The sequence below is a fragment of the Trachurus trachurus genome, assembly GCF_905171665.1.
Source record: "Trachurus trachurus genome assembly, chromosome: 18".
NCBI classification, from domain to species: domain Eukaryota; kingdom Metazoa; phylum Chordata; class Actinopteri; order Carangiformes; family Carangidae; genus Trachurus; species Trachurus trachurus.
Window position 1 is genome coordinate 26,801,609 of NC_139909.1, and position 25,867 is coordinate 26,827,475.

Here is a 25,867-nt window from a genome sequence, read left to right on the forward strand (position 1 = left end):
AGAATGTTAATGTTTAACTTTATACCTTTTGGAGATAATTTAATCTTCACATTTGCTTAACTGTTTACAGAAATTTTGACCAAACGGTTGCATGCTGCTGTATAAGTCTTTGTATTTATATGGCTTCCCATTTTCTCTGAATCAGTCACTCACTTTACATAACCTGTTTGGAACCTCGGTTTCTACAGTCAGAGGTGAGTATTGCACTGCTAAAGCTATGCACGGCTCCTGAGGTGCACAACCCAGAAAAATCAGGAACATTTTTACAGCAGTCATTTCCCCTTTTAAAGGATTACTGTCACTCTGCAGGGGTAAAGGAGTAGAAGTCAGGTCCCAGATACAGAGTTTTAACAACAGTTTTCACAGTCCAGGGCTCAAGATTTACCTGGAGGTGAAATTGAAGTCGACAGGACGCAGTGCTGCCAAGAAAACCGCCACTGAATCGTGGTTGTGTTCACATCAGCTGCCATTTTCGTCAACCCGGTGTCAGAATGTACAGCTGCGGCTCTGAGTTTTTACGACACCAGTTTTAGCGACGTTCACACCTGCGACATGACCGGTTTAGTCTCGAAAAGATGAATTCACCCCTGGTTAATATACTAGGCCTCCAGTGCTCTGATGATTCAATGAACATGTGCGTTGTCAGGTAGTTTTGCTGGATTAGGTTATTTCAGGTAACAGGGGAGCTGAATGTGAGAGAGAAAAAGCATATTTGGGGAAATGAGCTGTTCAGTCACCAGCTACCAGCATTACCTCAGCACGGGCTCAGATGTTCCAGATGTTCTTGTCCCACATATCAACTGACTAATAAAGGCTGTCCTCTGAAGATGGACAACGCTTGGACTCTACCCAGTGTCTTGCATGACTTGTATTAGCGACCATGTTAGCCAGTTCAAAACATCTGTTGCTTTGACTTATCTTTGGAGCAGAAGATGGGGGGAGAGAAAGAGAGAAAGAGAGAGAACCGCCAAAACATATGATTTTGCTCTAATGCGAAAAAAAAAAAAAAAGCATGTCTTTCCCCCAAAAGCACATAAATATGTGTGTATAATATGCAGTCATTCATAAGCCAACAACAATATCTGCCTACCATATGGGGCCAGGTTACGGATGTGAGAGGAAGGAGAAGGAAATTCCTGTGTTAGACTTATTGCACCTCCACTGCCAGGCCGTACTGCCCCCAACCACCACTGTGCAACTGCTTGAAAAATTAAACCCATACATGTCCCATAACTTGGCCAAAAGATTTTTCTTTTTTTTAATCCCACCACAACCATGAGTAAATAAAATATTTCCATTGATGGAAATTTAATTGATATGATTATAATGGAGCTTTGGCGGATATTACAAAACTGTGCTGTTTCCCCTCCGCGAATGAAATCAGGATTGTTTTTGAACTGACAGATGTATTTTAACTACGCATGAAGATAAACATTTCTGCGGGTTCGCTTGTTGACTTTTGTTGTTCCCGTTCCAAGGTCGAACTGCCGGTGATTCATTTGTTTGTCCAAAACACAATGAGTCCTTGAGCGCTCATAAAGAGCCAGGTTTGCTGTAATTATGAGCTCTTTATTGAGGCATCTTATAAAGCAGCAGGGAGTGCTTGTGTTGTGGTCACACTACTCAAGCAAGGAGGAATGCTGCGCACCGCTGCACGCTGCCATGTTAGCGGTGCCTTCACGATACACATACACACTGAGAACAAATGTGATCTGTACGGTCACTCACAGGAACATCTGGGCTCTGGTGTATATATATGGCTGTCAATGGCTGGAACCACTGACTTCCCTTACTCATTTATTTATTGTATTTAAATGGGATGAGAATATTACAAATGAGCTAAAATAAAACTTTTACTTTTACAGTTGACACCATATCAAAACCATTAGATTAAAGACTAAGACATTAAAGTGAGCTACAATGGCAGGTTATTGTAGATGATGTAGAAGTGGAAATGATGCATTGTCCATACTCCCATGGCTTTGTTCAGATCAGCTAAAAGACATTCATAGTCAGGGGTCTTCAATGTTTATCAGCCCCCCTACTATATAGTATATTGTATAAAATTGTGTGTTATATTACCCTGGGCCTAGTGCGATGTATAAACATACTTTGTTATTGTGCATTTAATACCAATTTATTGAAATAATACACAGGTTCATATATTCATGGCCGTGCCACTGCCATTAAGAAACAGACCTAAAGGTACATTGTGTAGGAATTACTCCCATCTAGCGGTGCGGTTGTAGATCGCAACCAACTCAATCGTATTTTTCATGCTGCATTCACGTGAAATTGGGCAGACAGCAGACGGACGACAGCCGCTGCACGTAACGGCATCAACAAGCCTCTATGTAAACAAGTGGTCCATCAGCACGAGGCAAAACAATACACGTGACAATATGTTGTCATGGCGATGTGGTATTGTTTACCTGACCCACGTTTTACCGGCTTTCTCTGGACTTCTGTGACTAAAATGACATCTGGTTTGTTAGCGACGGCTGTCTGCCCGACTGCAGGTGAATGCAGCATCAGTGTAACGCTCCATTCCTCCTCACTGCGTTACCGCGGTGACTTTTCACAGACGCCACCTCCACCTGAGCCGACAGCTCCGGTGTCTCCGCTGAGTTTCCGTGGTTTCCTACCGTCACGCTGCCACTGAACGTAAAGGGATTACTGATTAATGAAAAACAGACTTTTGAACAAAATAATCGATTTTCGTGAATAGATAACAGGAGAAGTTACACAATGTCCCTTTAACTGATACCGATATCAATATCAACAATGTCTTTCAATTGCATAATAATCATGTATACAAGCTGTTCTAATGTGGAAATGAAAAAATATTTTAAAAAATTGTCTAATATCAACCAAAGATTTGATGACCCCCCTGCTGTACCTCTGTGGGCCCCCTAGGTGTCACGGACCATCTGTTGAAGACCTCTGCTCTAAGCTAGCAGTAGTATAACCATTCATATGTGCATATTCATATTCATTTCATATTGTTTGGACAGATCTGATTTAGTTTCATACAAAATTAGGCCGATACAGCCATTGTTTACAAGACTGTTGCTCAACAGTCATCTATCAGTCACTGAGTAATCATCTTTATTTCTGGATGTGATGATGTTTCAGGCCAGTTCAGCTAAGACTGATTTTGTCAGTGAAAGTGTTTGATCCAGCGATCCTGGTCCACTCAGCTCGTGGTTTCTGAGCTCGAACCGCTGTGTTTGCACATGTTGTGATGTTTTTGAAGATCATAAACTTTCCCAGCTGAGAGAAGGCAGAAATGGTGAGCTCAGCCCTGAGCAGGACAGCTGCTAGACGGCGCAAACATCAGGTCTGCCATTTAACACCCTGTAGTTATGATCAGATGCGTAACAGGGTGTAATGAGAACAAGTGAAGATCATAAAACGCAGACCTGTGTACAAAGGAACAAATCTGATGAATCGGGTGAAGCCTCCGTCCTCCAACGTGTTCTACAGCCTTCAGCTCCCAATGTCAGCTTTTCATGAGTCACAATACACAAATAGCAACACATAATCATACACAAACCCTGTTCTGTCTTCACATTTCCATATTTGAATTTGAGAATTCCTCCACTGCTGCATCGGTTAATGAAGACAAGACTGACATCAAACAGCTTCGAAGATCTCCTCAAACACCAGCTCTAGACATCAATGGAAGATTTTTGGAAAACAGCATGATGTAGATTTCCCCTCCTTGATCCTTCCAATAACAGAGCTTTTAATTTTGGCCTTTGGTTTTTCATATGCGATCCCCAGACAGTTCGATTTCCATTGAGAGCATCAATTGTATCTGAAGATCAAGTGGGATTGAGATGTCTTTTTTGTCTCACATGTTATTATTCTCTGTGAAAGCTATTGAAGGGGTGACAGTTCCCTGACAGGCCTTCGGGCGTTCATGAACACCAGCGATCTACAAGTATTTCCCTCTCTGATCTATTCTTTGAGATGAGGAAGGATGTGCATGAAAGCCGTTTTATCCGTGAATGGCTGATCCTAAGTCTTCACAGCTGTTCAATTAACTACAGCGGGATAAATACAAAGTCCTGAGTGAGTTTATTTAACTGCAGATGCCTGAAGTCTATACACAGGTGGAACGCTAAAGGCCTTGCTATCAAAACTGCTTTCTAACACTGCAGTCTTTATCAAATCAGACGGGATCGACATTCCTAAGCTTGTTTGTATAGGTACGTGATGGATACTTCCTGAATGAACTGTATGCTGTTTATTTGAATATGTTGGTCTGTGATGGATCTCTCCGCTGCAGCTTCATCCCGGGTCCCTGGCAGCCCTGCAGCAGGACCTGCGGCGCCGGAACCCAGCAACGGACCGTCAAGTGCCAGGTGCTGCTGTCCTTCTCCCAGACCGTCGCTGACCTGCCCGACGACGAGTGCGAGGGGGTCAAACCGGCGACGAGGCAGCCCTGCTATCGCACCCCGTGCTCCGGGGTGTTGGGCCAGGGAGAAGGAGGCAAAATGGAGGGAGAGGAAGAGGAAGAGGAGGAGGAGAGCGAGACACCTGAAAGAGAAGAGCTGCACGACTGGGAATATGAAGGGTTTACGGAGTGTTCGGAGAGTTGTGGCGGAGGTATGAGTCCCTGCTTCCATCTAGTATCAGAGTACTGATATACCTTAGCACAGGGATGTCAAACGTGTGGCCCCTGGGCCCAAACTGGCCCAGCAGAGGGTCCAATCCGGCCCTCAGGATGAATTTGCCAAGTGTGAAAATTTGAAATTGCTTATTTTTTATCAAGAAATTTCAGATTTTGTAAAAGGATAGTTCATTTACTGAAAACATCTTAAAGGGATAGTTCAACATTTTGACGCACAAGCGCTAGGCTAGTCTTCCTGGGGTCCCTATAGTCCTAGGAGTAGTTTTGTTACCTTTAATTGTCAGTGCAAACTATTTTTAGAACAGCGGAGCAGAGACGCAGGCTGCTCAGAGTTACACTACAGAGGCTAATGGGATTTCTTGATTTCCTTCATCAAACTCATCAAATACACAATCCAACAACTCCAAAACGCTCTGGTGGACAAGTTGTGACCTGCACATTCACCACGCTATGAGATTAACAGGACATTATGGCAATGGGCCAATTTGCTAAAATGTTGAACTATCCCTTTAATAATGTGATAAAACAAAGGGAAAAATTCAAAGTTATTTTTATTTAAAGGTTATCATGCTATTATTTTACTGGTTCATCCCACTTGAGAGCAGATTGTGCTGTTTGTGACCCCTAAACTAAAAATGAGGTTGACACCCCTGCCTTATCATATCAACATGCTAACATTTACTAAGCATCAGAGCGAAGGGGAATCTCATTAGTTTTGCAGGTATTAAGACTTAAACCAAAGCATAATGTTTCAGCTTCTTATGGTGATGCTTATTTTGTTGCATTTCAGCACACATTATCCCACACAATCCTCCATTAAACCCACAAATGAATATTCCTCAGTTTGCATGCGGCCTAAATCCTGAGAGTGAACCTCCCTCCATCACCGTTATTGAGTTTGTCCCAGTTTCTATATTTAAGAAGAATGAGAAAAGTCACCGCAGTAACCCATGATGTTATGTCAGTGGATGACTAAAGCCGTTACAGGCTTTGAAGTAGGTTATATGATGTTGGATGATAATAGATGGAATACCATCTGTTTAGCCCTAAAGGTCATACGTCAGTGGCTCTCGCAGCAGAAGCGAGCGCGGCGGCAGACAGAGACAGCTTTCCTAAACATCCTGCCAACATTCATTGAGGCCCACTTTAATCTCCCCACCTCCACATCCAAACATGTACGCCTGCGATCTGCGTCGGGGTGTTAATGTCTGCTCTGAGTGTTCATGTGTAACTTAATTTCTGCACATGGGCGTAGGTCTTTCGTCGTCGTCGTCTGTGTGTATGTGCGCTCGCCCAAACCCAACAAACTCCCCAGGCAGGGATGATTACAGGCCGGTATCGGGTGTCACACACACACACACACATACATACACACACCCTGAGGGCTGCGCTCCTGTGGACCATCACACCACTGTGGCGTTTGAAGTGCCTTGCCTCACTGTTATTGTCCCCAACATTGGAAGCAGACTCCAAGATTTATATTTTGTTGCTTTTAACATGACCTGACATCACACCCTTAAAGGGATAGTTCAACATTTTGGCAAATTGGCCCATTGCCATAACCCCTATAGTCATACTGTAGCAGTAGGTTCGTTACCGTTAATTGTTGGTGCAAGCTATTATTAGAACGGCGGCGCAGAGCCACGAGCTGCTCAGAGCTACGCTATGGAAGCTCATGGGATTTCTTGGTTTCCCTCATCAAACTCATCAAATACACAATCCAACAACTCCAAAACGCTCTGGTGGACAAGTTGTGACCTGCAGTTGTTTTCGATGCAGAGACTGCTTGATGAAAAACCGCCACCAACGGGAATGCGCATCAGTGGTTTTGCATGAATTTACCTTGAAAACAACTCAGTCTCGTAACGTTCTGTTATTATCCCATAGCTTGGTGAATGTGTAGGTCACAACTTGTCCATGAGCGTGTTTTGGAGTTGTTGGATTGTGTATTTGATGAGTTTGATGAGGGAAACCAAGAAATCCCATGAGCCTCCATAGTGTAGATCTGAGCAGCTCACAGCTCTGCTCCGCTGTTCTAAAAACAGCTTGCACCGACAATTAAAGGTAACGAACCTACTGCTATAACTATAGAAATTATGGCAATGGGCCAATTTGCCAAAATGTTGAACTATCCCTTTAAAGTTTATCCACAGGTTTAGGCAGCTGCCACATTGCTCTGATCTGTACTCTGTTCTCATTGTGCCCCATCAGATACAGCCACTGCTTGCTGTTATTGAGGAATCTAATGTCTGGGATGCTTCAGTGTAGTGTCTGCTTGCAATTTTCTATGTTCCATATGTGTGTGAATGTGATAATATGTGAATAAGGGATGCCTAACAAGAACAGTGTGTGTTTGCATCGTCCTAAGAAGAAAAGGAGACGGCAAGCATGTATGTATGAACACTACGTCTGCTGGTGGTTCTTTGTTCATCTCCTCTTTCCACTTTGCTGCTGTGTAACCCCAGGTGTGCAGGAGGCTGTGGTGATCTGCCTGAACAAGCAGACCAGGGAGGCAGCAGACCAGAGCCTGTGTGTGAGCTCCCGTCGACCCCCGCAGCTCCTCCAGGACTGCAAGACTCAGCCCTGCCCACCCAGGTACGGCAACAACAACAAAAAAACACACACAAATCAGACCTCCACATCATTTGTTTAAATTGTTTACGCATGAACAATAAAATAGACTTGATTGATGGATGCCATAAAAAAACCAAGAGGAAATGTGTTTTCGGAAAAAGGGGGTTTGGCTGCATCCACGGAGAAAATATTAATTAAAAGCAGGACTAAAATCTGGCTGTGCGCTCTGTGGGTTTGCTAAGACTGCAACCCAGCAAAATATGCAATTCTAAGAGGTTGGGACATTCGTGCACCATTTTCTAGAGCCCTGATGCACCCTGGGTCCTGCACCTGAAACCACTTAGCTCTCAGACTCGGATCAAAAAACACACATCACTCCAGCTGAATCAATTAATCTCTCCTAAAAACTGCTTGTGTACAAAAGATTTTTAAATCCTTCTAATCCGCCTCATTATCCATCTCAGCTTAAACCACTTAGACCAATTAAATCGCCATTTAGGCCACTTCTGTTCAAGAGATACGGAGGCAGGAGGACAGAGATGGATGGCCGTATCGCTGAGGACAGGAAATGAAGGCAGAGAGACGGCGTGTGGAGCCTGGTCAGGATCAGACACAGTGCAGATCAGATGTCGGTGGCGGTGATACCAGCTCAGCTCAGATGTCAAACTGTCCTAGGAAGAACTTTTCAGGATTATCTTTTGGTGCTGTTGAGTGAACATGGAGGAGGCCTAACACAACAACACCTCCACTTGGCTCTTTTATACTAACAGCACGACTACACGTCATAATGACAAATTGTGCACATTAGTGAGGAGGATAAAAAATATCAAGTTTGTCTTAAGTTGATAGGACTGGGAAGCTGAAATGATGAATACGTTTACTGAATGTTATTCAATTACTTGCAGTTGGAGAAATGTCCGACAGCCACTGAAAACATACAGATTCATCCAGAAGTCATTATGAGTGGTCATGAAAATTCAATGGATAAGCAATTAGTTCTTTTATGCATGTGATGGAAATTTATGGATCTGGTCAGGAGCTTTAGAGAAACCTTGTGGCTGATAAAAGTGGAGAAAGTTTCCTGTGGTATGAAGTTATTAACTTGATAAGTGAGGATTTCACTAAAACGATTGTGAATCATCCCTGGAAACAGGAAACCTCTGAGCATTCATACTAAATTAAAAGTTGAAAGAAACAAAAAGTTAAAAGAAATGCAACAACAATGACGTGCTACAGTAAGTAACATGTTCTTCAAAAGAAATTTTAGTCCTAGTTTTGTGCTCTCTCCAGTTCATCCACCCATCATCCAGTGGACGTCAGTCTGGAAAACAGCGGATGAGCAGTGTTGAATTCCAGAGGTGGAATTGTAAATGTTAACTACTTTTTTTTTTGTTTGTAAAACAAGCACACAGGATTCATCAGAATTAAACAGCATAATACCATGTTGTTTAAAATATGTGAGCCGTGGCTAAACGGTGAGTGGATTTCGCGGTAGGCCACACGTTTCAAGTTAACACCGTGTGCAGTGTCGGTGTCCCACCACTCACACTCCACTCTGAAAACTCTGAGGCTTGCAGCCTGCCCTTGACTGTTTTTCCAGGCCTTGAGTCTTGTTTTCAGGCACAACAAACGCTGTATTGGACGTATTTCCTTTGGCCCTTTACTACCTCCCTGAGGCCTCCTCACCCTCCCATATTAAGCTACACTCTTTGGATACTGTTCCCTCTGAGGGGAAGCAGCCATAAGATTTGGCTTTGGGTATAGCACCGCTCCAGAAACAAGCTTCATTCCCAATTCTCCTCAGTCCCTGGACCCCTGAGTAAATACGAATAGATTTGAAATATCACCTAATCTGTCAAGTTAAAAGTAAAATCGCTGCCATCTTGGTCGAAGCCAAAACCATTAGGTGTCTTTAAAGTCGTAGCGACCGAGCAGACACATGCCACTTTAGTTTCAAGATTAGAATAAAAATGCCAAGGTATCTTTGATGCTGGATTGATCACCGGGTCTGAAACTGTGTCCGACAACAGCATGAATATTGGGCCATGTAGGTATTTGGGAAAATGTGGGTGAAGAAGTAAATGCCAGAGGGAAATCTCAAATATCTCTGAGCCTTAATGTATCAGGACTCAGCCCTATGAATCACTCTTTTTGTTTTCACTCGTGTTCACTTTCATGAATTTCACTTTCATGAACTTACACATTCATAAGACTGCAAATGTGTCCTCTCTTGGGATTGAAAAAAAAAACTTCAAGTACTCTGACTCTCTGACTACACTCCTTTATATGTTGGAGAATAGGTTACACAGATGTACACGCAAAGAATGAAGAATGGCGATCAGTCAGGCTCTGTCACGATCCACGTCTTTGAATTTAAAACTAATCCATCTGTATCATTAACAAGCAAATACAAGTCAGATTCAGTAGAGGAACTATAACCCAGTGTTGAACTGGTTTAAGGAAATCAACTTAATATCTGCGCAAAGAACTAAAGAACATGTGATTTAGTACATTATTAACCCTTACACCCTGCGAGGACGTGTTGAGTCCTCGCCTGTTACATTATTGAGCGGCATTTTGGCTACAACCATGCTATAGCAAAATGGTTAGATTGTTGTTAGATTTAAGTAAAAAATCAATGAGTTTTAACTTAAATCTAACACTACAAAAAAAGTAAAAATGCATAAAAACTGATATTTTCCATAAACATTGTCTGACCTCAGACAGTTATAATCATGAAAAGAAAATCCATCTCTAATTGGAAAATATCTCATTTTTGGGCTGTTTTTGTAAAGAAATGAGTGTACATCACAGAAACCGGCCTGTAAAGGGTTAATTAATTAATTTTATTGTTTGAAATTAACATGATATCATGATAGGAGAGAAGTTAAATAACATAACAAAAACATCTGTAAGGGTTAAGATTTAGTAGATGATCAACAATCATTGAGAATGATATGGTTTAGTGATAACTGCTGTGTTGACAGGTGGGAAACAGGTGAGTGGAGTTCGTGCTCTGCGACCTGTGGGGTGGGTCTGATGACCCGCTCCGTGGCCTGCACCCACAGACCCTCCCGGGACAGCAACAGGACCGAGGTCCTGAGGGATGAAGACTGTCAAAATCCCAAGCCCAGTCCCGTCCAAGCCTGCAACCGCTTCGACTGTCCTCCTATGTGGGACACCAGCGCGTGGGCACAGGTAAAAGGAAGTTCACCCACTCTAAATGCCAGGCCTCAGCAGTTTGTCTGAAACATCTAGAGCGTTGGTGTTTTTTTGTCCCTGCAGTGCTCCCAGAGCTGTGGTGGGGGAGTTCAGAGGAGGCAGGTCCTGTGCAAACAGCGGCTGGCAGATGGCAGCATCCTGGAGCTGCCCGACACCTTCTGCCCCTCCAAGAGCCCCGCAAACCAGGAGCCCTGTGTGAAGAGAGACTGCCCACCTCACTGGGTCACCACTGACTGGTCACAGGTAGACCTCAAATAAAACAGATTGTCTCAACAGATCAGGAATACTGAAACTCAAAGATTTAGTTGAAACATTGGCTGTAATGTATGAACCAAAACATAGAATATTACCAGAAAACCTACAAAAACTCTTTGCTTTTAGCTCGGAGGATGAAGAACACAGGAGGAAATTCCATTTGAAACTCCAGTTTGCACGAACAACTTTAAAACAGATGTGGATCTCTGTAGTTGGAGTCAATTTGTGGAATTCTCAATGTAATGATCTCAAGACCTGTACAAATATTCCAATTCAAGAAAATGCTAAAAGAAATAACAATCACAAGTTATGACAAAAGTAATTCATGGCTCACAAACTCTTTTTATTAATGCAAAAAATGTTGGATTCAAACTTTGTTTGTTATGTTTTTAGTTTGTTTTGTTTACTTTATTGTAACCCGGGAATAAGAAAGTGTTGTGTTTTGGTGTGTTTATCTGCAAAAGTCATGAAATGACCCTGGCTGGAACACATTTAAAAAAAGAAAAATCGATCATGTACAATCCTAATCGATCATTTTGTGTCTTAAATATTATCTGTCCAGTGTTCTGTGACCTGTGGAAATGGCATCCAGACCCTCCAGGCCATCTGCAGGAAACAGAGGGGGGATGGGCGATACTGGACCTTAGACCCCAAGAACTGTTCCCTCACCGCTCGGCCCACCAGAATCCGGTCGTGCTCGCTCCGGCTCTGTGAGAGTAAGAAACCCCTCTGTTAAGTTCATTTGTATTTCCAAGAGAGTTGAGATTGACAGAAAGATTTAATATAAAGCAAGAAGCACATCCCATATCCCAGCTGGGTCAGTGGAAATGGATGGAAAATTAAAAATGCAGTATAAGAAATATATTAAGCCATTCGTCTGTTCTATTCATTTCATCCCCAGATTCTATCAAGCCTGAACCCACCATACTGGCCCAGAGGAAGGTCTATATCCAGTGGAGGAAGGGCAAAAAGTTACAGTTGTTAGTGGGCGGCTATGGCTATCTCCTGCCTTGGACGACCGTTGTCCTTCGCTGCCCGACGCGCCACTTCCGCAAAGGCCACATTCGATGGCTGAAGGAAGGGAGGCCTCTGCTGGGCCGCCCGCACCTCTCCATAACGCCACAGGGATATGTGAAGATCCAGCAGGTTCGTGCGTCTGATATTGGAATTTACACTTGCGTCGCGGGCCAAGCACAAGAACATTTTGTCCTACAGATTATTGGCAGCAAGCAGAAGCTCTCCGTTCCAGAGTCGTGGCTCCTCACAGATCGACAACAAAAGGTCGGGCAGCCAGATGTGGCCTCGACGGGAGAGAGATTTCAGGAGCTGCCCATCTCCCTCAACCGATATGACAGCGTCGTCGAGCGTTTGCTTCTGCTCAAAGGCTCGGTCCAAGATGAAAAAGACATTACTGGTAAACCACACTCCAGTGAAAAGAACAGGTCGACCCTGGAGGATGAGAGAGCAAGTGTGGAGTTTTCCAGCCCGGTGGTTCTCATTGCTGATACCCACAGGCTAGATGAGATCATGCACAACCTCTCTGAAGGCCTCGGAGGAGCTCGGGAGGAACAACTCATCGCTCAGTTGCTCAGTGAGCTCACCATGACGCAAGGTGAAAGCAATGACTCTACTCTTCACCCTCCAGAAAGCGCCGAGGCGTCCACGCAAGGGCCGCTTCTTTACAAACCCAAAGTCCTCACCACCAGGCCCAGGAACCCGGTGATGATCCAGCGGCCCAGGAAGGTCGGATCGGCGTCGTCGTCCGAAATGATACTTCACGTCGGAGTGCCGGCTTTGCTGCAGAAACCGGTTGCTAGTTTGGAGTTGAGGTGCGAGGCGCTGGGAAACCCCGAACCGTCCCTAACATGGACGAAGAACGGGAAAGAGTTGATGTTCAGCAGCAGGTTAGAACTGCACTTCAATGTGGCTGTCTGTGCAAAAGACATCAACAAAATTACAGCTGAGTGGGGTTTTTTTTTTGATACAACTCTCAGATTCAGTGGTTATTTTGTCTTTGTGTTGGCAGAGTAGGCCTGTTGCCCAGCGGCTCACTTCAGATTCAGTCTCCAAGCAAAGCGGACGAGGGTTTGTACACCTGCACGGCCAGGAACCGTCTGGGGTCTACAACTCTTTCATCTTGGCTGCAAATTACAGGTAAAATCCATGAGCACACAACTTTGAGAGTATGTTTGCACACAAAAAAGCGGGGAAACCAAAAAAAAAACAAAAACAAACATTAACATTTGTAGCCTTTAAAAATTGCCCTAAATACCATTTTTTTGAAAACCAGAAATGAACTACACATTCGTAAATCCAGGTTAGCGTCATTCCATAGTTTAACACTTCTAGCTTTTTGTACAACAAAAACAACACACACACACAAACACCTCGCAAATTATATTTGGACTCATGTATTGAGAAAAACCTTTGTACACAGACAGGGAGTAACTTTAACTTTAACTTTTTGCATTATTTTATAATAAACCAAGTCATTAAATTTCATAACAGGGGATTTCATAAACAGTGTATTCGTATGTTCATAGCAACCAACCTTATTAATAATACGTATGGCTCGTTTTTGTAGGAGGACTATAGCATTTACTGTTGTTTTCTACCACATCGCACTTGTTTGGCAAAAAGAGAAAGTAGTTTACTCTCTCTATGAAGCGATTCATAGGCAGTGATGATGCTGAAGTTGTCATTAAAGGTGTGCAAAATATAATAAAAAATGCAGATATTTAGATATATTACAGTAGCTCTAAATATCCTTTTGGGAAATATGCTTATTCACTTGCTGAGAGTTGGATGAGAAGGTTGATACCACTCTGGTGTGAGTTATGGAGCTGCAGCCAGGAGGTGGTTAACTGGGCTCAGTATTAATACAGACAACAGGAGGAAACAGCCAGTCTGACTGTGTGCAGTGGCCTGGCAGCTTCCTTAAGTGCGATACAGCTTCGGTGTGGCTCCATAACGAGCAGATTATGAAGACATTACTGCGAGTTTGCTGAAAAGTGTTTTTGTAGCTACACATACAAATTATATAGTCAGTACTCACCCCAATGTCAAGTCGAGTTTGTCCTAATATACTGTCATGTAGTCCAGTTTACAGTAATTTGTGTTGTTCTTCTGTGGTTCAGACTTTGAGATTCTGGGAAAGCATTCTTCTCAGCTGAGAAACACGCACACCCCGGCACAACCACAGACACAAATACAGATAGAGTAAGCTTCTGCTGGCTGAGTCAGTGATGGGGAATGTCTGGAGCGTGCCACAGCCCGGGTCACCTATGTGCTGCTCTGTCCTTCGTCTCCTCCGAGCGCAGTAATTCACAAGCTTGCTGCGTCGTCAGAGCACCTCCACTGCGGCTTTCCTGATGCTCCAGCACTTTTCAGCCCCATACGACAACAATTAGAGGTTCCAGGCAGTGTTTCAAAGGAGATTAAGTGGGTGCACCCCACTCGCCTAATCTAAATGGAAAGGATAAAGAGACTTAAAAGTGCTGAGAAATATTCAAACTGCATTTTTTCAAAAAATATTTTTAACTCAAGAGTCATTTAAAGGCCGTGTCTGATGGGTGTACCTCTGAAATCTAAAGAATGGGAAGGGGAAGGGGAACTGTAAATAGAGCTCTTTCCCAAGTTTGTGAGAAGCTCATTATTTTGGAACAAGGACAATCCGCCTGCCTGTTCCAACCATGACCCTGTCAATAAGGTAGAGGAAGAAGCTTGGAGCTGCAGGGACTGTAACTGGAAACATATTGAGACATCCAGTAATTTGTGGTAATGTTTAACAGGCTTTAACACATTCTAGTCATTTCATTACAGCTAAACTGTTTTCCTCAGTCGTGGATTTATTTCTCTTACGGGAGTTGTTATTATCTTCAGCATTTTCACTGACTTATTTAGGACCGCTCCAGTAAGACAGGAACTCTGTTGAGTATGTCGACTACCTGATTCCTGATGAATAAAAAGACACAATTGCTGAATACTGTCAGTGGTACATGGTACGATCCTCCCCTGTTGTGACTTCTGCTAGTATCCATAACGACAACAATGTGTTTTCTTTGCTGCACTTTCAGGTGGCAAAGGGAGAAGTTGTAGCAGTCTGGGAGTTTGCTCTGAGAGGAGAAACAGCAGCCAAACAGCAGAGCTGTGCCTTGGACAAGGCTGTTCCCTCAGGTACCGTGCTGCTACTACATGGATGTTCTGCTGAGATGATCATCATTTTAGGGTGACTGAAAAAAGTTTTCTCAGACACTGTTTACTTGTTCTTCTGTGGTGGCATTAGGTGGAGAATGGATCCTTGGTCGCCCTGCTCAGCCACTTGTGGGGGAGGGTCCCAGACCAGGGCTGTCCGCTGCATGAGGGGTCCTGAGGGCCGGTCCAGAGAGGTGGAGAGCCAGTACTGCCTGAGCACCGGCAGGAGACCCCTTGACAGCCGGTTATGCAACCTCCTGCCCTGTGCCAGATGGGCCACCACCTCTTGGGGGCCGGTAAGTTCATTTATATTGGAGCCAAACATTGGGTGTAAAATTAAAGGGATAATTCAACATTTTGCCAATTGGCCCATTGCCATAATCGCTATAGTTTTAGAAGTAGGTTTGTTACGTTTAATTGTTGGTGCAAGCTATTTTTAGAATGTAGGAGCAGAGCTGTGAGCTGCTCAGAGCTACGCTACGGAGGCTCATGGGATTTCTTTGTTTCCCTCATCAATACACAATCCAACAACTCCAAAACAGACAAGTTGTGACCTGCACATTTGCTATGAGATAATAACAGAACGTTACAAGAGTTGTTTCAGAGGTAAATTCATGCAAAACCACTGATGCGTGTTCCCGTCAGGGGCAGTTTTTCTGCAAGCAGTCTCTGAATTTACCTCGAAAACAAACAGCGCAATCTGCTCTCAAGTGGGCCAGACCAGTAAAATAATGGCATGATAACCTATAAATAAAAAAAACTTTGAATTTTTCCCTTTGTTTTATCACATTATTAAAGCGATAGTTCAACATTTTGGCAAATTGGCCCATTGCCATAACGTTCTGTTATTATCTCATAGCGTGGTGAATGTGCAGGTCACAACTTGTCCACCAGAGCGTTTTGGAGTTGTTGGATTGTGTATTTGATGAGTTTGATGAGGGAAACCAAGAAATTCCATGAGCCTCCGTAGCGTAGCTCTGAGCAGCCTGCGGCTCTGCTCCGCCGTTCTAAAAATAGCTTGCACCGACAATTATAGGTAACGAACCTACTCCTAAAAATTATGACAATGGGCCAATTTGCCAAAATGTGTAACTATCCCTTTAAGCTTTTTGCTGTGTTACTCCGAAGCACTTCCAGGTTTATTGAACATTTGAGTAAAAAGTGCTTAGTCTTTAAAACTACTACTTAACTTCTACTTCACAGAGGCAACTAAATGTGTAGCTCATGTGTTTTACATCTAAATCTTGGGAAAACACACAGTAGGACAGTATTTTTGTTTTTCAGTTCAACTTGCTTGTAACTTTCATCCATTCTTTCCTCCTGTAGTGTCACGGTCAGTGTGTAGGTCCCAGTCTGGCCACACAGCACCGCCACGTTTACTGCCAGATCACAAACGGTACTAAAGTGCCCTACAGGATGTGCAGCGGACTCCACAGGTAAATCAAGACCTCACCATGTGAGCCAGTGACTGTCGACGTAGCACCGACATCGATGTCTGATGTGTGTGTGTGTGTGTTTTCAGGCCCAGCTCTCTAAAGAACTGCTCCACAGACGGCTGCGCTCTCCACTGGCGCGTGGGGCCGTGGACTCAGTGCACCGCCACCTGCGGTCGCCACGGCTTCCAGTCGCGCCAGGTGACGTGTGCGCACCGCCGGACCGGCAAGGCCACGCGCGAACACCACTGCATGTGGAGGCCGCGCCCCCCCAGCTGGCAGCGCTGTAATATTTTGTCCTGTGGAAGAGGTGAGAAACCGTTGGAGCACTGTGAAAGAAAGACTTGAAGATTTGAAAGCGATCTTCACTTTGTTATTGAGAACTGCGTTGATGATGATTCATGTGTAAATTTCCCCTGAGGAGCATATTATTTTTAGAGGTGGAAAACTAACCTTCACACTATTTTTGCTGTCAGTCCCAGCCTATGACACAAAGACATTGATAGAATATTTCTGTGGTCTTGTCCTAAATAGATTATTTTAAAGAATAACCTAGATTCCCTTAATGGGAGTGTAAAAATCCACTGTGTACATAGTTTCAGTTTCATGTGCAGAGATTTGAGGATACGCTTTTCACTTGTGGTACTCAAAGCGCTGAAAAATTACCTTGGAAAATTCCACTTACCTGCTTTATATTTGGATATCTGAAATCCTCTTTACATAAAACTGAAAAGGGCTTCGCTAGGAAACTTTTTGTGGTTTTGGTTTTCATTTTTCATTTAATGTAATAGCTTAACCCATGGTGTTTCCACTCACAGTGCTCTGTCTTGGAAAATGATTAGGCCTACAGCGAGTATGTGTAGTAGTGTAGTTTCTCTGTGTATTCCAGCAGGAGAGTGTCGAGACAGCACAAGGTACTGTGAGAAGGTCCGACAGCTGGAGCTCTGCCCGCTGCCCCAGTTTAAGAGTCGCTGCTGTCACTCCTGCCGAAACACCTGAGCCGGGGGGAGTGAGATGAGGGCTGTGGACAACCTGGATAGGTCAGGGAAGGTGCCAACAGAGACTTGAGAACCTCTATGCCCCATCCTAACGCCAACGACTGTCTTGGATGAACGGTGTGGGCTGGGGATACCAGAGAGTAGAGGAATGTGTGGACGGTCATACCTGGAGTGGCTGTGATGTACTTTCCTCAAAGATGTCATGTGTGGGTTTGAATTAGAAAGTATTGTTTTGAGAGGAGTGACGTGTCTGTTAATGAAGGCTTCAGCTTTACTTTACCTTTTTTTTTTTTTTTTTTTTTTTTTTTTAAATCTGAAGTTCATTTTCAACAACTTTCCTAAATTATGCAAAAGTGAGGTAGACACATTTCCATTGTGAGTAATAGAGACTTGTGGTGACTGCATGGTTGCATAACAGGAAACTCTCATAAAGAGGCGTTACACAAGACCTGTCTGCATTAATGCAATGAGCTGTTGTTTCAGGGTTTTCAAAAAAAAGAGAGAGGAGCCACCATGTTCTACTGTAGCACCGCCTCGACGTCTCAAATAGGGTGCACATTATCATGCAACTAGCATGCAATAGCATTAGCATACAATAGAGAAATACACTTTTGAACCTGCTGCCCGGGGATTCTGGGTAGACCGCTGAGTTTGTGATAACCACTGGATAGTTGTGTGTTTGCCTTTATTGCAATGGTCTCTCAAAACAGTATTGTTACATAGTTTAGATACTAAATGAGCTTTTATTAATGCGGTGTGGGTATACTCTTGTTTCAGACTGAAATACAGCATAGTGCTGTATACAAATGGGAAATAGCTAACATGACTAAAAAGCCTAGTATTTAATAAAAGGTATACATTTGGTATTAGCCACCTGGGAAATAGATCATGATCTGTGCTACCATTTTGGGTCATTAATTAGCACGTGTTGACAGCAGAGATTGGTCAAGTCATTTAAAGAGGAAAGGAATTAGGATCGCAGATGTTTTTCCTGCATTTTTGGCAGAATAGAAAGTAGGACAAAGATTTATCTCGCATGGGTTGCACTAATGGAGGTGTATGACTGAAGCAAGTCAGTTTTATTTTTGTTTTGTTTTTTTGGAGATTTTGCACTCAACTCATCCAAGTCTTTGTTAAGAACATGGCTTGTAGAGTTTTTGTATCTAGTTTGTAAGGTTACATTGTCTATACATGTTGTCTTCTTGATTTTGATATTTCTTGTAAAGATATTTGTTTCAATGTCTCTTAACCACTTTGCAACGTTACAGCACGTTACAAATCATATTTTTTGCTCTAGTTTGATATTGTAGGGAGAAAAAAAACAATTACATTTCAGTACATAAAGTTCTTATGTAAGTTTTCTTCTTAGGACAGATTTCAGTGTGAGTTGAGCTTAAAATATGTAAACATGACCTTTGTGTCATATTTGGATATAGGAAAAAAAATAGTTGGAAACTTTTTAAAGATCATAATTAATGTACCACAATTACATTATTGCAGTGGGTTTGCACTTTTTGATATTATATCCTGGGTTTAAACAATGCTTCATCATCAAGCACCACACATACCCGTGCTTTAGGAGACTACTTGGCCTTTCATTGAGGTGTGATTATTTGATTTTATGAGAGGAAAACATCATCAACATGTTACTTGCTCTTAACTTATGTAGATATTTGTCTTGTCTTTTAACTATTTATTTCATTGTGTGTTCTTGTGCATACTTTTTGTAAATAATTACAGGGGTGGGTTTTAAGTATTCATTTCCCAACAGCTGGTAGTATTTGATGTGCATGCAATGGGGACCCTCTGCTGGTGACGTGATGTGTTGCTGTCTGCTCATGCCTGGTTTATCATTAAATAAAACCAAATACATTCCTTTCATAATCTGTGTATTGTCATTATCGCTCCTTATTTATTTATTCTTTTTTAAACAAAAATCTGATCTGATCTCGATTAAAGTAGGTCAGGCTGTCAATCTCAGTGTGCCTGTCATTTGCAGATGAGTGTGCAATGCATGACAGTGTGTATGTTCTGGGACTGGGATCACTGACAAATGTCCTGACCTGAGCACATCAGTCTGGGAATACATTTCTCTCCCAGTCCAACTCTGGTCTATAGTGGGGAGACCACGGCCTCTAGTCAAACTTGTTGCTTTCACTTCAACTTTTTGTCCTCAGAACATCAGTCACTCAACTTCAGTATTCAAATGAGTAATGATTTTATCACCCTAAATGTATGATCTTTAGCTTTTCACTCATTGGGTTATGAATGGAGTACATAATAAATAATAAAAACAAGTTGCCCTATCATGAGTTAAGTTGTCACATTGTATTTTCAAGAAGAAACTCCTCAATCCCTTTGACTTTGTGCTGGTTGTTTTGGAACTACAGTATTACCCTTCATCCACATTAGATTTAAAGTGAAAATATGACAAAAATAGAAGTTTTCCATCCTCAGTTTGAAGATAAAAGTCTGACATTTTTGAGAAAGGCTAATCGGTGCAGGTGCTTCATGTTTCTGTGCTGTTACAGTATGTGATATACCAAGCTAACTTTAGTACAGGACTGTGTCTATATGTGTTTATGTGTCACACTACACCTGCACTTCCCCTTATTATATGTAGCCAAAGTAATAACATCATTGAACACAGTCACTAATCATAGTTTTATGACCTTAATAGTTCTGTTGGGATTTCTAAGGCGAAGTATTCTCGCCTTAGGTCACAGTCAATTATGTCACATGTACAGAGCTAAATAGCTGTGAAGTGACACGTCACACACTGTTGGATTCTCACTCCCATGGTGAACTAGATATGACCAGTGCGACAAGATCCCCTGGTCTCCCCTACAACAGCTGAAATTTCTGTAAGTACTCTATTCTTGTAATTACAGCTCCAGCAACACATTAAAGGTGCATGTATATAAAATAGGAGGCCCTATGATCCAGAAAAACAAGTAATTGAACTTTGTTGTGTTAGTGAAGGTGACGCCTCACATTATATTAAAGGCACTTCCTCATTCCTACAGTTCACTCTCAGCTTCTCCATTCAGTCACACCAGCCTTCTGAGTGATGGGAGGAAATCACTTTACGATGTGCAATTGGGGTCTGTGATTCAAATTGGCATCATCAGAGGATCATATAACTGGACTTCTCTGATTGGTACTGGGGATTATTTCAGAGTAGTCACAGTATGGTGGAAGATGATGGTGGTAATTCTGGTTTGAAAGCGCTCAGGCTTCTGCGAGTTTCCCTTGTGGATGAACTAGAAGGTCGCATTGACTCTCTGCTGGAGGGTTTAGTAAGTCGAGAGCTGTTCACTCAGGATGACCGCGAGGATGTGCTGTGTCAGTTGGGGCCTCGGGCAAGAGTAAGGAAGGTGTTGGACATCCTGGAGTGTAAAGGTGAGGAAGCAGCACAGGTTTTTTTCTTCATCAGCAGTCATCATGAGCAAGAGGCAGAGAGGCACTCCACAGGACTCAACTCACATCAGCATCAGCCTGCAGGTACGTTACAAACCTAAAACATGTTGTAGTAGTTCATTTCTTTACACTGTTTTTACTGGTGCTGTCATTTGTTCACTACATCATTACTGTGGCTAAAAGAATTGAAGCTAATGATACCATGATAGGGACAACTTTGTGTAGGTAGAACAATAATGCAATTCTTGGTAACACTTTATTTTAAGGGCTCCTTGTTCCTGTGTATCTACCTAATTAATTACACTAATTTATTACACTTGTAATAAGAAATGCCACAAGCATTTCTTATTACAAGTGTAACAAGGACCTGTAAGTACACCAAAATACACTATGTATTTACAATGTAAGTACATGTTATTACATACGGTTACATAGGTAATTACACTGTAATTAATTAGGTAGATACACAGGAACAAGGAGCCCTTAAAATAAAGTGTTACCCAATTCTTCATCTGTAATTTTGACTATTGTGTATTATATACTAAAATATAAATGGAGGAAGGTGTTGCCGTCATTTAATTCACTGGGTAGAGCAGGCACCTCCTTACTGCAGCGACCCTGGTTCGATTCCACCGGTGGCCCCTTGCTGTATGTCATCCCCCCTCTCTCTCTCTCAGTCTCCCCATTTCCTCTATCTACAGCTGTCCTGTCAATTGAAGGCCTAAAAGCCCCCCAATATATATATAAAAAAAGTTTGTAAGTCCCGTGCACAACAAGTGTCTATTCTCCTAGGTGCCAGCTGGTGCAGGATGAATTGAAGTGAAAAAATAAAAAAAACTCCCAGCGCACACTAGAGCGGACTGACAAATGTATTTATTAATAAATGTTAAAAGCAGCGAACAACGCGTTGCTTCGTCAGGTTCACTGTTGATTGTCATCAGGTGCGTGCTTAAGTAGACCGGAAAATGTAGGTAGTTGGAGGGAGAGCACTAAATTATAATATAATAATAATATATAATATAAAGTTATTTAAATTATTTGACTTCATGGACAGGCAGCCTAATGAACTGATTAACAAAAGATCCATAAGACCTGACATCTGACATCACAATCTGGCAAATCATGTCTCTCAATATCAAAAGTTCATTTTTAAAATACCACAGTTATGGTCAATACTGATGTGCAAAACCCTTACTTCACAAAGGTTTCAATTAGATCAACTTATTTTCTTTTGCAGAATACGATAAACTCATCCAGAAGCATAAAGACGTCCTCAGGCGCAGAAGCGAGAGCATGCTCTTCTACAACACCCGACACGGAGAGAAAATCCTGTTTTCTGAACATTATGTCAATCTCCTGTTAGTCGATGGACACCAGGGCTTGGAGATAAAAAGACACGAGGTGCTGACATTTGGACAAAAGAGACTATCACTGCAGCAGAAGTCGACCGCGCATAAGAAAATCGCACCAGCTGAACTCTTCTCAAGCACAAGTGGAAATCGTCCAGTCAAGAAGGTTCTGGTTACTGGGGTTGCTGGGATTGGAAAAACTGTTCTGGTTCAAAAGATGCTGTTTGATTTTGGTGGGAACAAGAACCATCTTGTCTTTGACTTTATCATCCACATGACCTTCAGAGACCTGAATCTGATTGACAAGCCCACAAACCTCCGAGAGCTGGTCTTGAGAAAGAACAGACACCTTGCTAAAAACCTGGACACCGTTTTGGAGAATGACACTAAACTTTTGATTATCTTGGATGGTTTTGATGAATTCAGACACTACAGGAGCTGTGACGTAGACAATTTTGTGACTGAGCCAGATGAAGATGCAGAGTTGGTGGAGGTGTTGGGAAGTCTGTTGCAGGGTGAGCTGCTGCCCAACGCCTCTGTCCTGCTCACCAGTCGACCGGCGGCCATCAACCACATCCCTGTGGGCTGCATCGACCGCTTCGTGCTCATCGCTGGCTTCTCCTTGGCCGAGGTTCAAGATTTCTTCTTCCGTTATTTCCAAGACAGCGCCCTCGCTGAGCGAATGTTTGCAGTGGTTTCGGCAAATGAGCTGATGCTGACGCTGTGCTACACTCCCGCGTTTTGTTACATTGTGTGCTGCATCCTCAAAGAAAGCAAAGGACTCCACGAAGAAAGTCCCAAAACCATGACGGACATTTATGTGCAGTATCTTGTGGCTTTGATTCACTCTCACACTACGTCAAGGGCTGAAACATTTCTTCAAGAGCGAAGAGCAGGGGTCACCCAGCAGCTGTCTGACGTAGTGCTGAAGTTGGGCCAACTTGCCTTCCAGAAGCTGATGGAGCATCAAACACTATTCTACAGCAGCGACCGAGATGTTGCAGCGTTAGAGGGATGCAGCCTTGTGAGCACCTTTCTGGACAAGACAGTGGCGCAACAGCCCGGCTGTACCGAAGAGGTTTACTCCTTTGCACATCTCACTGTTCAAGAGTTCTTTGCTGCACTTTACTGTGCAGTGAGCCACAACCCTTTACCTGATGTACTGCAGAACCCTGCAGGTCCTGGAGAGACGACCAACAACGGACACTTGGACCTGTTCAAGCGCTTCCTGTATGGAATCCTTTCTGAACGCAATGCCGATCTTCTGTCAAGGCATTTAGGGTTATGTCATCAGAGAGAAAAAGTGGAGACCTATCGCCAGAGGATCATCAGAGAACTTACAGTGCTCTGCAATGATGGGAATAATATCCTCAACCACCTACACTGCCTGTTCGAGCAACAGGACCCCTCACTAGCCCTTGCTGTGCAACCAGAGCTGATTCGAGTTAATGTTAGTGATGAAACACTTTCACAAATGGACTACCATGCAATCAAGTACTTCCTAAACCTCACAAAGGGCAAAATATCCGAGCTGGATTTAACAGGGACTGGAGTCGGCTGTGAGGCACTCAGAGATTTGCAGCCCCTGCTGATTAGATGTGAGAGACTTTGGTGAGTTCTGGGTGAAAATTTGATTTTGTTTCTAACTACCTCTTTGTCTTTTTTTTCCTTTTTAAAAAAAGATCTGTGCAGATACTTTAGGTTTCACATCCTGTTCTGAATGTACCCAGTTACTGCCACCCCTTTTTATTAAAAGATTGAGAAGTGATGACATCGTTGGACCATGAAACATATAGTGATTTATGCACTGACATCACTGTTCTCCTTTCAAGGCTCGGAGAAAACAATCTAGACATGGACACAGTTCAGGTCATTGCTGATGTGCTGCAAGTGTCAGACAGTCTAACACATATAGGGTGAGTTTATTATTTCATGGATATAAGAAAAGAAAAATCCATGCTCAAATGAAGAATATAAACTGGTCTTTGTCTGTTTTTGACTCAGAGAGAAAAATACCCCTAGATGTTTTTCACAGTTTCTGTTGCCAATTTTAGAATTGGATGGTCAAACGTTGGTGATGATGAACTTCTGGTTCTTTCGAGTGCCATACGGATTAAAAAAAAGCTTGAAGAATTATGGTAAGAAACTCATGTAAGCAGACTGACAAGTGACAACACTATATTATATTGCTTAAAAAAATTGGGAGATGAAAGCCCTATGGTTTATCCCCAATCTATTAAAATTACTGTTTGGTAACATTTCCTCCTCCAAACCAGACAATTGATTCCCAGACTGTGGTCTTTCATTCTTCATTACTTGAATGAGTAATTTAAGGGTATTTGTTATTAAAACATTAAACACTGATATATCTTCCATGGATATTTATGTCAGAATCAAGTACAAACACTGGACATTATGTCAGAGAGAAAGTCGAATACATTTAGAAAAATGTATAGCCTACTGTATGTAGGCTGTGTGTATATCTAAATATAGCTAGTTTTCTGTCTTCAGTTCACACAGGGGAGGGGACACAGGTGGTGAACATAGTTGATGGATTGTTTGGGTGTAAAACACTGTTGCGGACGAGTTGTGTTTTTCTTACAGGATGGAGGGAAACCAAGTGAGCTCCAGAGGTCTACTCTCACTCGCTGAGTTGACCCCTTATCCTCTGAACAAAGTGGTGTGAGTATATTTCTCTTTCTTTCAATAAACAATATATTAAAACTTGTTCTAAAGCACCCGTTGATTCCCTCTCTGTGCAGGGCCATCTGGAATGACCTGCCAGAGTCCGGGTGCACCCAGGAAAGCATTAGTGTGAACTTCACAGATGACGAGATGTGGGAGTCATGGGGGGAATGGGTCTTCAAACGGTGTGAGGTCAGCAGCAATGAGAAACTACTGACGGTACTCCATAAAGTGTGTAAGGTATCGGTCCACTGCTTAGAAGCCCAGTGGGCAAAGACGTTCTACAAAAGACTCTCACAGCTCATCAAGCACAGGATTGAGTTCTGCACTGAGGACGACATGTGCAAGAAGCTCAGGAAGTTTGGAAATGTTCTGAACCTCTGACAGAGAAAAGTCTTTTCTCACCCCAAGGCATGCACTAATTTATACAGATTAACATAATAATGATTTAATGCTGCAGAAACACTAAATGAAAAATATAGTGGAGGCCTACTCCCACAACATGATTAATGAAATAACTTTCCTCAAAACATATTATATAGACAGTCTTGGCTATGACTGTACACTTCCAGGCGTACATGTTTCATTGTTGTCCTTCTTTGTTTCCCTTGGAGAAAGTAATGACTCGAGAAAATGAACATGGCATCTCATTGTTAATTCTACAGGACAAAAACAACTATTGGCCCGTACGGGGATCGAACCCGCGACCTTGGCGTTATTAGCACCACGCTCTAACCAACTGAGCTAACCGGCCATGTTTTCCTGCGTCAAAGCTTGTCTTTATAACAGTGATCTTCACATATTCATACAAATTCCTTGATGATGCGAATGAGCTCATATACCATGTTTGGAAACGTATTATTTTTTATTCAGACCATGGATGTATTGTCTTATAATAGATCCATGATTCAGACCCTTTCAGTCTCCTGTTCCTCATTTTTCTCTGGAGCTTGGAGATTGCTCTCAGTACCCGGATACGGCTATGATGTGGATACTTCCAAATAAAAGCACATACCACATGCAAATCAACTATTTAAAAAGAGACACTAGTTTTAACAAAGACACTGCATTTATAATAATATTAACGTATACAGCATA

At 42.7% G+C, this 25,867-nt stretch overlaps 2 protein-coding genes across 4 annotated transcripts in view; both read left to right on the plus strand.

Moving 5' to 3' along the window:
- Positions 1-19,171, plus strand: part of adamtsl3 (ADAMTS-like 3) — a 114,772-nt gene extending 95,601 nt beyond the window's left edge. For 2 of the 3 annotated variants that reach the window (XM_083993003.1, XM_083993005.1), the window contains 12 exons: positions 4,295-4,614; positions 7,105-7,234; positions 10,201-10,411; positions 10,499-10,678; positions 11,253-11,406; positions 11,592-12,594; positions 12,717-12,844; positions 14,767-14,866; positions 14,976-15,180; positions 16,211-16,320; positions 16,407-16,627; positions 17,207-19,171. In XM_083993003.1, the coding sequence (XP_083849129.1) occupies positions 4,295-4,614; positions 7,105-7,234; positions 10,201-10,411; positions 10,499-10,678; positions 11,253-11,406; positions 11,592-12,594; positions 12,717-12,844; positions 14,767-14,866; positions 14,976-15,180; positions 16,211-16,320; positions 16,407-16,627; positions 17,207-17,316 (2,872 nt within the window). In that variant the 3' untranslated portion in view covers positions 17,317-19,171. The remainder of the gene's footprint in view (positions 1-4,294; positions 4,615-7,104; positions 7,235-10,200; positions 10,412-10,498; positions 10,679-11,252; positions 11,407-11,591; positions 12,595-12,716; positions 12,845-14,766; positions 14,867-14,975; positions 15,181-16,210; positions 16,321-16,406; positions 16,628-17,206) is intronic. The other variant, XM_083993004.1, reaches the window with a different exon arrangement.
- A 1,335-nt stretch (positions 19,172-20,506) lies between these two features.
- On the plus strand, positions 20,507-25,153 carry LOC311001977 (NACHT, LRR and PYD domains-containing protein 3-like; the record flags this gene model as incomplete). Its single annotated transcript, XM_083993157.1, has 6 exons — positions 20,507-20,819; positions 21,973-23,695; positions 23,917-24,000; positions 24,139-24,222; positions 24,689-24,766; positions 24,847-25,153. The coding sequence occupies 6 exons, from the start codon at positions 20,507-20,509 to the stop codon at positions 25,151-25,153; spliced, it is 2,589 nt and encodes an 862-aa protein (XP_083849283.1).
- Positions 25,154-25,867: the final 714 nt, after the last annotated feature.